The sequence below is a fragment of the Coturnix japonica genome, chromosome 14 (genome assembly GCF_054131305.1).
Source record: "Coturnix japonica strain WE chromosome 14, WE-NBRP24, whole genome shotgun sequence".
NCBI classification, from domain to species: Eukaryota; Metazoa; Chordata; class Aves; order Galliformes; family Phasianidae; genus Coturnix; species Coturnix japonica.
In genome coordinates this window covers 1,728,349-1,741,888 of record NC_140676.1, presented here as the reverse complement: position 1 = coordinate 1,741,888, position 13,540 = coordinate 1,728,349, and the positions used below count along the sequence as shown (strand labels likewise).

The window sequence follows — 13,540 nt, the reverse complement described above, 5'->3', positions numbered from 1 at the left end:
TCCATGAAAGAAAAGTCTCACTTGATATGAGAAGGTAATAAATTCCATTATTCCTGACATGTGTAAACTGAAGATGGGAGATGGAGTGTTTCATATCCTGGTTTGAATGGCATCACTCATTCTGTGCACTGTGTGCTGTATGCCAGCTGTTTGCTGAGTCTCATACCATATGAGATCAATCTTGAGATTGTAAAAATATCTTGATCAGACATTAATGTGTCTGAGTATGTTTGCTAATTGCTGGCCAAGTCTGATTTATACAATCTGTTGTACAATCACCTTCTACATGAAGTAGATTGTGTTTATTATACATCGCTGTTAATTTTTTTTTAAGCGATCAAATATAGCTTTCTGCTGGAGAAAGGAGACTGGAGACTCCTAGAGACTTCTGATGGTAGTTGCAAAGCCACTTTTCTCTTATGAGTTCTTACATCTTCATTTTACATTCTTAGGCTTTTTTATGACTTTATTCTTTAAGAACCCTTGGAATCGCACAGCCTTGGGTTGAGGGGCAAAGCCAAACCAAGGCCAGGTCTACAGCATAGCAATAGCACTACATTGACCTGGGAAAACCCTTCTAGTGCAGGTGAAGTTCTTTCTGATAGTTACATTTTTCCAGACTGCTTCTTTGTTGAATCCCAGCTGAAATAAATAGAACTACTAAATGCACACTTCTCTTGATGTAACTGAGTCAGCATTATTTTGGAGGCATAGCTGTAATCATTGGAGACCTGTTCTACTTTATCTGCCTTCTGTAGTGCGCATTCTGTGGCTATTGGTCCTGCACTGATATGGTGTGACCAACACTTAATGTGAATGGCTTGTTCCAGGGTTGGGTTTGGTTTAAGAAGGATTTTGCTTTTGTGTTGTGGTGAGCGCAGGAGACTTATAAATAGATAACCTCACTAACACTAGCGTGAAAAAGAAGAGCAAGAAAAAAACCCTTCTTAAATCTGGAGTGAACAAGGTCTGTGGTAATTCGTTTCCAGGGAGCGATTCAGTCCATCAGTGCATCTGGCATCATGATATCAACAGTAGTTTGCAATGACCTGGTAAGAGAATGTACTGGGAGGAGCAGAGGTAGATGATGCTATAAAGTATCTCTTATTGGTAAGATGTAAAAAATAAGCATACAAAAAAGGTGGTGTGGGGGAGAGCTGTTCCAAACCAAAACAGCTGTTTCATAACCAGCAGATCAGTGTCTGGTTTTGGTAGTGTGCAAGACTGGAAAATAAGGTTTGGAGGAGTCTTAGTGCATCCTTGGAACCTTGTATGCATCCTGCTTGTTTTCTGGTTCCTTGACTGGTCTCACTCATGGATGTTTTACAGATCAAGTGTTTATTGTCTGGGGAAGGAAAATGAGTCTAAACGAGATTGCCAGCAGCCTCAAATAATGTTTCATGTACCTTCTACCATTGAAGCGGACTGTTCAATGGATTTAGTGCATAAAGAACAGTTTAAGGAGAACCTGTTTTTCTTGGGCTATGTAACACCATCAAAGCACTATTTTACTTTAATATAATGGGTACTTTTGAGCATGGAGTGAAGGTCTGTTTTGGTGTGGTTGATGGCAATAGGAGATAGTTAGGGCAACTGAGATTTTGGCATTAGTGTGGGGCAGTAAAACAAAGGACTGCTATGATGTCATCATGGACAGGAGTTCACTTCAGGGTAAGGGTCTGGTGGCAAGATGTTAACAGCTTCTCTGTGATCATCTGCAGGAAATAGCATCCTGCATTCTGAATGTGAGAGGCTGCTTTTAGACAAATAATGCTGAAAGGAAGGAATACAGTTAAAAAAATCTGCAGAACTTGTCAGTGATGCATTTTCTTGGATTGATCAAGTAGTTGTGACAATCTTAAAGGACCTACCAGAAATGGGATGTGGTTGCTGCTCATCATGAGGCTCAGTTTAGTGTGCTGACATGCAGAGATATGGCCTGAACTAGCTGTGACTTCTGAGGCAAAGCATTCACGTGTCATTACAGGCAGCTCAAGGAAGAAGTCATTAGGGGTTATTAAGGAGGGAATGGAAAATAGTCTTTTTATAGACTGCTGGCTCACTGGGAATACCGTGCTTTGTTTGGGTTCTCTGAAAAGACAAGGTACAAATTGCCAAACTCCCAAAAGACGGACAGTGGGATACAAAGCAGGCACAGAAAAGGAAGGGGCAAGGAGCATGACCACGATAGGTTATCACAGCAACTCCTATTCTGTTCAATAAAGATAACTGTAACAGTGACTTGAATAGATGTGCTACTTCTGTGCTCTGGTTTACTTCTGTGGTTAACACTGGAAGGCAGCAAATGAGAAGGAAAAGCAGGTGTCCTGTCTCTAGCTGCAGTGTTTTGACAAGTTTTTAATACATACAAACTTTTTGCTGTTTTTTGTTCTGTTTTGTCCCTGAATAAATAGAAATACTATAAAGTAATCAAAGTTCTTTTTAAGAACAGTCTGAGTTATAATAATATATGGAAAGTCTCCTCTTGCACAGTGAGGTTTCTGAGCTCTGATTGCAGTCTACAGCTCCAGAGCAGGAGGTACAACACAGAGGGGTTGCTGTTAACAGTCTGTTGTGGTAAACTAGTTCCAAGGTCATTCTCACAAGATCCTGCCCTGAGAAATCACTTAAAACAGGAATCATTGTGTGGGAAAGCTCTCAGAAGGCTCCTGGTTATATGTGTGTGATAGATGTTGACTTCAGCTACTACATCCCTTTTCATTTTGAATGGTGATGTGTGTGATGTCCCTCCTATCTTGGAGGTCTGGGCTGTGCCTCTGAGTGTTCAGAGGATAGTTGTACAGCTGAAAACCCATGGCAACAAGTATGTACTTTCTTGTAAATGTTTATGGGCATCTTACAATCACCAAATGTGCTCCAGGGCATTCTCAAGTGCCTTGCCACTCGCCTTCCCTTCAAAAAGAATCATTACAGTAATGTCCAGGCCCTTTACTCTTTCATCCTGAACTGGCTTCTGCTCCTGTGAGGCTGAGCAGGGCCCAGGCAGAGCAGGCACACCTCATCAGGGTTCCATGAACGCCTATAAATCCCAGAAATTCTCTTTTGAAGAAGGAGCTGGTTAATACAAAGTGTCCCATACCCACCTGTCTGAACTGACTTAAGAGCATCTCCAGAACTGCATAGCCCTGCTGCTAAATAACCCACAGTGATGCACGAGAGGTCCTTTCATGTTCTTTGAAAGCCACGTACTTTGTTTCTGTAGCACACCTGCTCTTCCTTTCTAGATTTTTCTTTTTCTTGTGTGATAGAGCTCACACTTTGAAGGATACCTTGGCATTCCTGTTTTGTTCAGCATTGCAGATCTTTTTGGTTTCCAGAGAAACTGCTTAAGGGCTCATATTCTGGAGTTAAAATAGCACTGCAGGCTGCATATAGAGGGCTGGAAAGACAGCAGCATTTTTAACATTGCTTTCTGATCACACTGGAGGCCTTGAGAGAAATGAAATGCTTGGGGAAGGGCAGATTTTGTATACAATGCCAGGGAGTAGTCATGACATGCTGTGCTATTGTGAGGAGGTTGTGGTGTGTAACAAAATAGAAGCTTGCAAAATGCTACAGGTAAAAAAGTCTTCAAAAGGCCAGATGGTTTCTGGAATGTGATTTTTATTTTTTTTTCTTATAAGGTGAACGTCATCTGGTTCATTGGCAGTGAAGTTCTAATGTTATTTTTTGCCCTTTAATTATGAGCACGAAGTATTCATGATCTGCAAAGGTAGTTGGGAATTTGTCTGTACTGAACTGAAGTGATAGAAGTGCATGGATGTGTTGCCCCACAACAAATAGGGCCTCTAGGATTTGTCCAGGCTTTGCAGTGCTTCCAGTTTATTTTGCAGACACCACTTTCTACTTTGTTTTTACACAGAACATCACCTGAAGTCTCCCACGTAGCTGAGAGCTGTTATCTGTGCTGCCTGTTTTCCTGCACTAGCAAATATCTGCTTGTTTGGTTTCTAGTTGTTTTTTTCTTCTCCCTGCTGGGTTTTTAAACAAACAGGACAAGTTCCTAGACTGAATTCTTCCTTTTCTCAGTGAAGTGTGATTGTGGGGAGGTCTCTATGAGTAGTCAAAGCTTGTATAAAGAAGGCAGAGCTGGGAGGAGGTCCAGCTGTCTGTCTGTGAGACTTCTGGAGCCTTGCCCTCTGTGAGGACTCCCTGCTCTGTGTCAGCAGTGTAGGACATTCTGGTTTCCTGCCTGCTAAACAGCTCCACTAAGTGCCCAGGACCCAGAAATCCAAGAAGTAAAATTCTGATACCATTAATGGAATCATTTCTTCAAAAACAACTTCTGGATGATTGACTTGTAGCATTACATGTTAGCTACTGGTTAGGTATTGGTAAAGACCAGTTTCAGGGGGGAAAAATTCCCCCACAAAAACAGAACATCTTACACCTATTAAAGAAATCCTGAACTGTTCTCAGTACCTTTGCATTCACAAATGCTGTTATTGGTTGCTTAGTTACCACTGACCCTCATTAAGCTTCCATTTAGATGATGATGAATTTAAAGCCATAAAGGAGTTCTGTCACAGGTGAACAGTCTCGAAGAATTTTAAGTGCAGCACTTCAACAATAGGATGATTTTTCTTTCAGAATAGGTTAAAAAAAAAACAAAAAACGGTTTGCTATAGGATAGCTTAAGCTTTTGTGTGCACACAGAGGTGAGGTTGGGGGTGCTGGTGTGGCTGCCAAAGTTCACTGTGAGATTAATATGTAGGGCTTCTTGATATCTGTGCACTAAGGAACACTGCTAAAGAGTGGTTAAGCTGGTATGGCAGCATACTTCAAATGTCTGTCATTGCAAGGAGGCTGGAGATGCACAAACTTAATATTTGAAAGCTGTGAAAGTGGGTGAAATCCAAAGCTAAAGATCACAGCCTTTTTGCACTTACATTTTAAGAAGTTTAATTTCACTTATGTATATCTAAAGAGAGCCCGTGAGCTGGGCTTGGATAGGGAACCTGCTCTCTTCTCTGGGAATACTGAAGGAGGGGTGGGAATCATGGTGTAGTTAGATGCATGGTATTTCTCACCTCTCATGTGACTTTCATTGTCAAATTCCACATTTTATCTGTTATAGGTATAAAATCATCCATCCATTTTTTATTTTTTTTTTCCAGATGTTAAACCATCTAACATCTTGGTAAACTCTAGAGGTGAGATCAAGCTTTGTGATTTTGGTGTCAGTGGACAACTGATAGATTCTATGGCAAACTCGTTTGTGGGCACACGCTCCTACATGTCTGTAAGTACAGATTTGATAGCTTTGAGCTCACTGTGCATTATCTGGAGTGGAGTTATCACGACTAATCAAACACAAAACCAGCTGTTGTGGCTATTTCTACTGCTTTCATAGTTTGTTTCACTTCCTGCATTCCAGGAATATTCCAGGATGATATTACACTGAAGCTGGGGGGGAGAACAGTGGCAAGAGAAGCCAAGCATGTGGGATATTTTCATAATACTACAGAAGAGATGCAATTACATCTGCATTGCAGAATCCAGTTGGTTAATGCATTTGCGGTTACTGTTTCTGAAAAACAGTATTTATGTCTTGTTCTCCTCATTTAATTCTAGTGCTTTCCACTCCAGCTTTCTACTGCAGTCACTAGGGAGGCATGCTGCTCCCTCATTAGTGGGTCTGTTGTGTCTGCTCCTGAGAACTATGTGTGCCTCTGGTAGCAAGGAAAAGCATGGGAGTGGCTATTGTGGGCAAGGCCATGGCAGCTGCTTTGGGACTTCTTGCAGCACACTCTTTATTCACGTTCACAAGGAGTACCTTTGAAGCTTGCTCTTCAGGGGAACTGTGCATTATGTGAAGGTCATCACTAATGGAAATAAAAGATCTCTTATTCTAATGTACTTACCTGTTCAGCATGCAAGCAATTACCTCTTAAAACTGGAGCATTCAGAGTTCCTGCTGTAGGACTGAAACTCTGTGGGCTTGAACTTAGAGGACAAAAAGCATAATAATGCTGCTTCTGCTCAGCATGGGGCCTGCATTTCTACATCAAAGCCAGTCTACTCTTTTTTGCTGTTTAATATGGGTAACATACTTGAAATAACTGTGGCTTATGTTCCCACACACACTTAGAGGCTGTTGCTAACAGCATTAATAAAAAATCTCTTAGAGGCCTTTGGCATGCTACTGACTTTCTCTTTTTCTTCTGGTAGAAGGAATAAGAGCAGAGTGCTGCCTACCTTCAGGTTTTTTCAGTTTGCTGTTTCTAAGAGACTGAGATTCAGCTTTGCTTTGTGTCTCACTCCAAGCCGTGACTGTGGTTTTTATTCTTGTAATACTGTCTGAAGTCCCTTCTCCTGCAGTGTCTCCCTTAGTGTACTACTTAAAACTACAGCTGGAGAGTTGTTATATGCAAAAGAACAAGGTGTGTGCAATCAATAGTGCCTCACTTGAATACATTTTCTAGATTGTAAAGAAACTTTCACAACATAAATATTTAAACTTACATTCAATGAACGTTTGTGTATTTTCGTTTTGGGGCATCTTTAACCACAGCTCAGGAATCATGTTGTTTATCCAAATGGTTTCCAACCAGCTGATGTTTCTGTTACACTTCACTACCACATCAGTGGATTGCAGAGCTATTTATTTAGAAGCTATTTGAATATGGATCTGGAACTGAAGTATGCCTGTACTTTCAATAGCCCTTGCATTAATACATTTCTTCTATAGGAACCTATGTGAAGTGTGTCCCACCCGTGTATGGGGGTTTCATCACATGCTTTATTCAGGCTATTATAGAATGCAACTCTAAGTTTCTTTGTTACAGTACTTTACAATGTCTCCATCTTCTTTCTTTTCTTTCTGGTAGCCGGAAAGACTGCAGGGAACTCATTATTCAGTGCAGTCGGATATATGGAGTATGGGGCTGTCTCTGGTAGAAATGGCCATTGGCAGATACCCGATTCCTCCTCCTGACTCTAAGGAGCTCGAGTTGATGTTTGGCTGCCCAGTAGAGGGAGATTCTCCAGTCACAGAGACCTCACCCAGGCAAAGAACACCTGGTCGACCAATGAGCTGTAAGTTCCAATGGGAGAGGCAAGTAAAGCAATTAACAATGAAACCAGCCAGTGTGAGCCATACCAAGTAGATGGTCAAAAGATATACAAAACTAATGCTAAGATATAAAATCAGTTAGATTCTTTTCTGATATGTTTTGCTGTGAGCTTAAGTTATTGCTTATTTAGTATTGATCTGCACAATGTGGCTTTACACTTAAAGTAATTAAAGGTTGAACAGACAAGGTTGGATAGGGCACCTGCTTCAGTCTCGCTATTAGGAGGTATTGGAGCTTGAAAATCATGGGCTGTGGATGTCCTTGTGCTAATAACCATCCTATTTCTGATTGCCATTGAGATGCGTTCTGTTGGTATGGTTCATCGCCAAAGATGCAGTGATATCCAAATACAATAGGAACATTCTCAGTGAAGTTAATGATTTGGATCAGACTTGACAATAATGATCACTGCTGGAATGAAAGTATTACTCTGCTATTCCACTTTCCCTCTTGAATTTACTGGGTGTCCTGAAACTCTACCATGCAGGAATGAAACATATGCCTGTTAGCTTCTGGAAACAGCTCTACCACTTAAGAATGACACTGTGTTTTTCCACTTACCTTATTTCTTCTTAGCCTATGGACCAGACAGCCGACCCCCAATGGCGATCTTTGAACTTCTGGATTACATCGTCAATGAGGTAATCAACTATCTGCACTAATTTAACTGTAAATGTGATGGAACATAGGGGTAATGTTATGCTAAGTCAGGTTATCTGATCTTTATTACTGCAGTAGGAGTCCTTGTTTGGGCTGTTGGAGTCTGCCTGATACTTGCTTCAGAGCTCAGCTCTGGAAAGATGGCATAGATAGGGTAGCATTAGGGCAGCTTTACTCAGATGTTGGACTTAGCTGAGACTCTGGGTAGGTTGTACAGCATCATTTGTTCTGCTTTAACTGATGGACTTCTGTTTTGTTTTCAGCCACCTCCAAAACTGCCCAATGGTGTTTTTGGTTCCGAATTCCAAGATTTTGTTAACAAATGGTGAGTATTTTCTCTGCCAATGTGCCTAAGGCTCATTTAATAGACACCAGCGTGACAAACATATGCATTCAAAGAGAACCCCAGAGCCAGGAGGTGTTAAACAAAAGTTTAAGACATGACCTCTGCTTCCGTGGCAACTATATGAGTACTTTCTCAGCATTGAAAACATGGCAGTACTTATAAGGACAGATCATACAAAACTATTCTACAAGAGGATCCATGCTTTTATGAGTGGTGTGCAGAGCATTCTGCAGTGAGCACTCCATGCGATGCAGAAGTCTTGCATGCTCCAGATGCTTTTTTCCCTTCCTAATGATTTACTGAACCATTATCACTCTATTTTTTTTTTCTCACCTCTTTACTTTTCCAAGTACTGGACCACTACAATCAGCTTTAATGAAAGTGGTTCATTCAAGATAGGCTTTTTCTTGATATATACATATAAAATTAAAAAAAAGAAAAAAAAAAAAAAAGCTAGTCTTGTAATTAGCTGTTTCTACCAGAAGGAACAGTGACACAAAGGAACAATTTCTAGATACTGAGCTGGGAAAGACTTGTGTTAAAGAGACTTGAAGGATAGAAGTATGTGATACTGTTGAATTTAAATGCAAATTTGATCTCTACAGCTTGGTCCTGTACTCTCACTTCTGCCCCTGCTGAGCAGTGTTGTGTGACTCAGGATTTCATACCTAAAATTCCTGTGAAATCTACCAAGGCAGTTGCTTACATTACCTCATGCTTTTATCTAGAGTGGTGTCTTCCCAGGACAAAAGCAGCATACCAACACAATCTGACCTGATCTTTATTCTGAGTGTAACTTGTGTAATCCTTTGTTTTCGTAGTTTAATTAAGAATCCTGCTGAGAGAGCTGATTTGAAGCAGCTGATGGTAAGTGAAAGTTCTTAACTTGAAATGGAACGCTATTCCATACAGGTTGGGTTCCTCAGTTGAGCTGAGAGTAGGATCAGAGCGTACAGCCTAGAATGTCTCTTGTGCCTCCTGACACAGCTCAAACAGTTTTTGGGGAGGGAGTGCTTCTCTTACCCAGAGATCTAGAGGCCTCAGGCTTTTACACACCCTTAAAACAGGGACTGTGGAGGAGCCCCGTGGTGGTTTTTCAGTCTGCCATTTGTTTGATTAGCAAAATAGCTTTTACTTTCGCCAATCGTAAAGTATATAAGAGAACAGCCAAACCACATTCCACTACTAACCTTATGGACTACTTCAATGAAGTTTCAGCAGTTTCTGGGAAAGAAGCTTGCTTCTCTTCTTTCATCAGCTTGATATTGCAAAATCTGTAACACTACCAGAAACACACCTTTTTTTTTCTACATGAAATGACTTTCATTCTCACTGGATCTTCTCATGGCCTCAAGTTTAATGCTACAGCTTAACTTCTGCTGCAGAAAATACATTTTTCTGTGCCCTGATGCTGCTGTGTAGCAAGTAAGGCTGCAAAATACAATCAAATTCTTTCTGTTACAAAAAGCCCTTGTGTCTGAAAGCAGACATTTTCCACAGCGTGTTATCTCAAGCGGCTGAGTCACATTCTTATCGCATACTGTGCTGTAAGTACCTTTCAATAGGCACTGTGTAGGCAGTATTGTTCTGGAATACTTTGCAGTGTGGGTACTTCATATGCTGATTATTTCAGTAATCCTGCAGAAGAGCTCTACTGGTCACCTTAAGCTTACTACACAATTTGGCCACAGGAACATAGAAAGTAAATCAGACTTACTGTAGCTTGTTCAAAATGATTCTTTACCTCCTCGTGTTGCCTTGCTGAGCGCTCGAGTAACTTTTATTTTCCTCTGTTAAGATTCATGCTTTCATTAAGAGATCTGAAGCAGAGGAGGTGGATTTTGCAGGATGGCTTTGCTCGACCATAGGCCTTAACCAGCCGAGTACGCCCACGCATGCTGCTGGAGTCTGAACGTGGAAGAGCAAATCCTGTACCATGCACCTGTTAACAGCGCTACTTTGGTCCTGTTTCCTAAGCTTGTACCCGTTCAAACATGTATTTCACCTCTTAAGGAAGAATGTCTTTATAGCATGTGCCAAATTGTTTTAAATTTAGTCATCAACTAATTGGTATCGTATTGGGTTATATTTGTTTGCTGACCAAAATGTGAGATGTTGAAGTTACAGTGCTTGCTGATTTTAAGTGAGTATGGATATTCTTTCTTAATGAAAATATCACGGAGGGGGAATTGACCCCTGGATTGTTTGAACTTTATCAAGACTCTTTGTAAACTGTTGGTACTTCAGTCATGCTTACCTAATCTCCTGTGCAAAAAAAAAAGGGTTAGGGACGCTCCAAAACTGTATCTGTTGAGCATGCTTTTGCTGCTGCCAAACTGTATCTTGGAAGTTAGGCCTAATGGTTCCAATTTGCTGTTGTCTAGAGATCACTCTTTCCAGGTAAAGAAGGCAAGAGCTCTGCACTCCTCGGGATGGACAGGGCAACGTTCTACTTGTAGACTTGTTCATATTTCTCTATTTATTTTTAAAATGTATCATCATTCTTGGATTTAGTGATGTTGGTCTCTCCCACTGATTTTTTTAAAGGTTAGCAGAATCATGACAAAGATCCGGGCAGTTTGCTTTCTTTTAACCTTCAGATTCACGATGGCTGTGTTTGGTGTCTAAAATGTATGAAGATCCTCTATTGTTTTATTCTCTCGGATGTTTAGCAATGGATTCTCTTAATAAATATATTATCAAGTAATTGAACCTTCTCTTTTAAACTCAAAAGGAAAACTTCACCAAGACCTTTGTCTTAACCAGTGCCACGTTATGTGTGCTTCATTCCCTGTCTTTCATACATGTGAGATAGGCACATTTATTACACACTGAAGAACTACAACAGAACTTACTACTTGTTAAAGGAAAGATGCAGTATATGGATGACTTTTTATTTTACTTCTTTGTGCCACTTACAGCAGTAATTCAAACACTGCAAGTACAGTTACATGTAGTTGGAAAGCAGCAACAGGACTTTATTGCAACATGGAGAGCAGTTTGCTGGACTTCATTTCAAAGGACCTGGTTCAGAAAAGGCAGCAGGAAGAAAGATGACACAGTACAGACATGAAAGCTATTTGGTAACGTGCTGAGGCCACACAGCGTTTCTTCAAGGGTCAAAGTTTGTCTCTGGGGGTAGAACCACAGCTCCAAAGGATCCATTTGACACTCTGAACCAGAACATTTCTTGCTCAGGCTTTTTATTTTTCTCCTGTGAGCATCAGGAAGGCTTTGCCAAACGTTTTGACCTCACATTCTAAGCTGTTTCATTAAGACATGCAGGCTTGTCAAACAAACAAATAGTCTTTAGTACAGGATGAAGCTGGAATTACATTCTAAATTTCTGTTCCTGCAGCTACTATCAAATAAGAGCCAAATAACCTCCCTTCAAACAGAGCGGAGGTTGAATCAAACATGCTGACGACACCCAGGATACTGGGTATTTCCTAAGTTCTCTCCCTGCTCTTAAAGGCAAACTCCAGATAATGGTTGAATTTATCTCCTCTGAGCTGTTAACGCCAGAGACAGCAATAGCACCTTTAGCTGCCTGTGCAGTGAACAACCTGGATTGCCGTGGCTACATTTTTAATAAGACAGTTGGATAAAGTGGCAAAGGATATTATTTTTACTTGCCTGCTTTTCATCAGCTCAACAGAGCTTGATTTTGCTTCAAAACAAGTCTTTAAGAACTGACCAATAACCAGCTGCTCCACAAGAAGGAAGAGCACGCTGTGTACCTGCAGGAGCAGTGTGAGCTTCTCACCGTACCATTACAGACACCAAGGAAGGGACTTTGCATCACTTTCTAAGTAAGTTTTAATTTCTCATACTGCTTATATGTAACTTGAAAGTGGAGGCAGACTGGCAATGAACTACAGATGCACTGTAAGGGAAAAAGAACTAATTTAGAAATATTAGTACCTTATTACAACTGCTACGGACTAATTCTTACCGTACAGTTTGTGGAACAATAAAAGGCCAAATTGGCTGCTATGCTGAAAGAAAGTAAGAAAAACGTGGCTGTTACAGCAGCCTGACAGTACTTCAGAACAGCACCTGTGGGGACAAGAGCTCCCTGCTACTGCACTCAGTCTCAGTGCAGCATCTGCTTCTCCTGCTGAGAACAACTGCAGCTCCTATGGGTCACGCTTACAGCACCTGGATGCTGAGTTACCTGTGGAGCTCTGAGCGCTGCAGCAGGAAGCATGGAGACAATGCAGGACACATCTTTCCTCGCTGCCTGTCCTTAAACTCCCCGTTTAAACAAGTGAGGTTGTGATATAATCCTTGGTTCACAACCAGCCTCTGCGGCCTGGTTTTGTTTTTCAGCAACAGCAAACAAGAATAGACAAATTATTGCTTTCACTGTGTTAAATTAGTCTGACTTAATTAACGACTCTTACCTTGTATAAAGATGTCATAAGCTACACATTAGGTTTGCAAAATGGATTATGCTACATTCTGGTGCAGCGAGTTCTCATTCGTTTAACATCTAATTCAGAATCTGCCAATCCTGGGCCCTGTGTGTCATAAACCCACACAGCACAGAGGATCTGCCAGCAAGAACCAAGAAGGAATTCCTGAGTCCGTGTTAAAAACCACCTTTGACTCCTCTCTCTCAAGAATCCGATTCCTCCTCCTCTTCCACCTCCTCCTCATAGTCTCGAATACTCAGCTGTAACTCGGTTTGATTGATAGCGGCCTCGTTGTCCATCTGCACGAGAATCTGTCACGGTAAGAAAGTGTAACGTGGGAGCAGCTCTGAGCTGTGTGAGATCAGAGCCGGCACTGCCCGTCACTGCCCCGCAACCTTCAGCCTCGAGAGCCCATGGAAGCGCTGAGCATCACTGCGCCATGCCAGGACTTGGGGCAGCTCGGGCTGAGCCCGCATCCCCCCAGCACGTGGTTATGAGGCTGCGGGACATGGCAGAGCATCACACACACCACAGACCGACAGGAGCCGCCAGCCCGAACCCAGCGCCCGGCAGTGACGTGGGGCACCAGGTGCCGCCGTTACACCGCGCGGTTCCACCCCTCACCTGCTGCGGGTCCCCCCCGCCCGGGGCGGCGGCCACGTCCTCGTCTCGGGAGCGGATCATGGACTGCAGCGCCAGCTCCTCCACCTGCGGGACGGACGGGAAGGACCCGGCTCAGTGCGGGCCGGTCACGCAGCAACGCGCCGCTTCCATCACAGCGCTGCAGCCCGGAACCGAGCACCGACCTTGAGCCGCGTGAGCTGCTCGTGCAGCGCCGCCTTCACCCTGAGCAGCGTCTCCTCCTCCCTGCGCAGCTCCTGCAGCCGGCTCAGCATCCTGCGCCCGCTGCGACGCGCCGCTCCCGACCAGCGCCGCGGCAGCGCCCACGTGACCCCGAGGGGCGGGAAGCGGAGAGCGCCGCGTGACGTCGCGGCTCCGCCATTTGCGGCGCAGTGGTT

General features: G+C 42.6%; 2 protein-coding genes across 6 annotated transcripts in view; one reads left to right on the top strand and one right to left on the bottom strand.

Moving 5' to 3' along the window:
* The window catches only part of MAP2K1 (mitogen-activated protein kinase kinase 1), a 28,691-nt gene extending 17,881 nt beyond the window's left edge, over nt 1–10,810 (top strand). For all 5 annotated transcript variants that reach the window (XM_015873322.2, XM_085515229.1, XM_085515228.1 and 2 more), the window contains 6 exons: nt 5,139–5,263; nt 6,852–7,059; nt 7,674–7,738; nt 8,021–8,082; nt 8,925–8,970; nt 9,902–10,810. In XM_015873322.2, coding sequence (XP_015728808.1) covers nt 5,139–5,263; nt 6,852–7,059; nt 7,674–7,738; nt 8,021–8,082; nt 8,925–8,970; nt 9,902–10,015 — 620 coding nt within the window. In that variant the 3' untranslated portion in view covers nt 10,016–10,810. The remainder of the gene's footprint in view (nt 1–5,138; nt 5,264–6,851; nt 7,060–7,673; nt 7,739–8,020; nt 8,083–8,924; nt 8,971–9,901) is intronic.
* A 166-nt stretch (nt 10,811–10,976) lies between these two features.
* SNAPC5 (small nuclear RNA activating complex polypeptide 5) lies at nt 10,977–13,452 on the bottom strand. Its single transcript, XM_015873329.3, has 3 exons — nt 13,328–13,452; nt 13,146–13,229; nt 10,977–12,832 (listed from the first exon to the last, which is right to left on the bottom strand). The coding sequence occupies exons 1-3, from the start codon at nt 13,415–13,417 to the stop codon at nt 12,725–12,727; spliced, it is 282 nt and encodes a 93-aa protein (XP_015728815.2). The 5' UTR covers nt 13,418–13,452; the 3' UTR covers nt 10,977–12,724.
* Nucleotides 13,453–13,540: the final 88 nt, after the last annotated feature.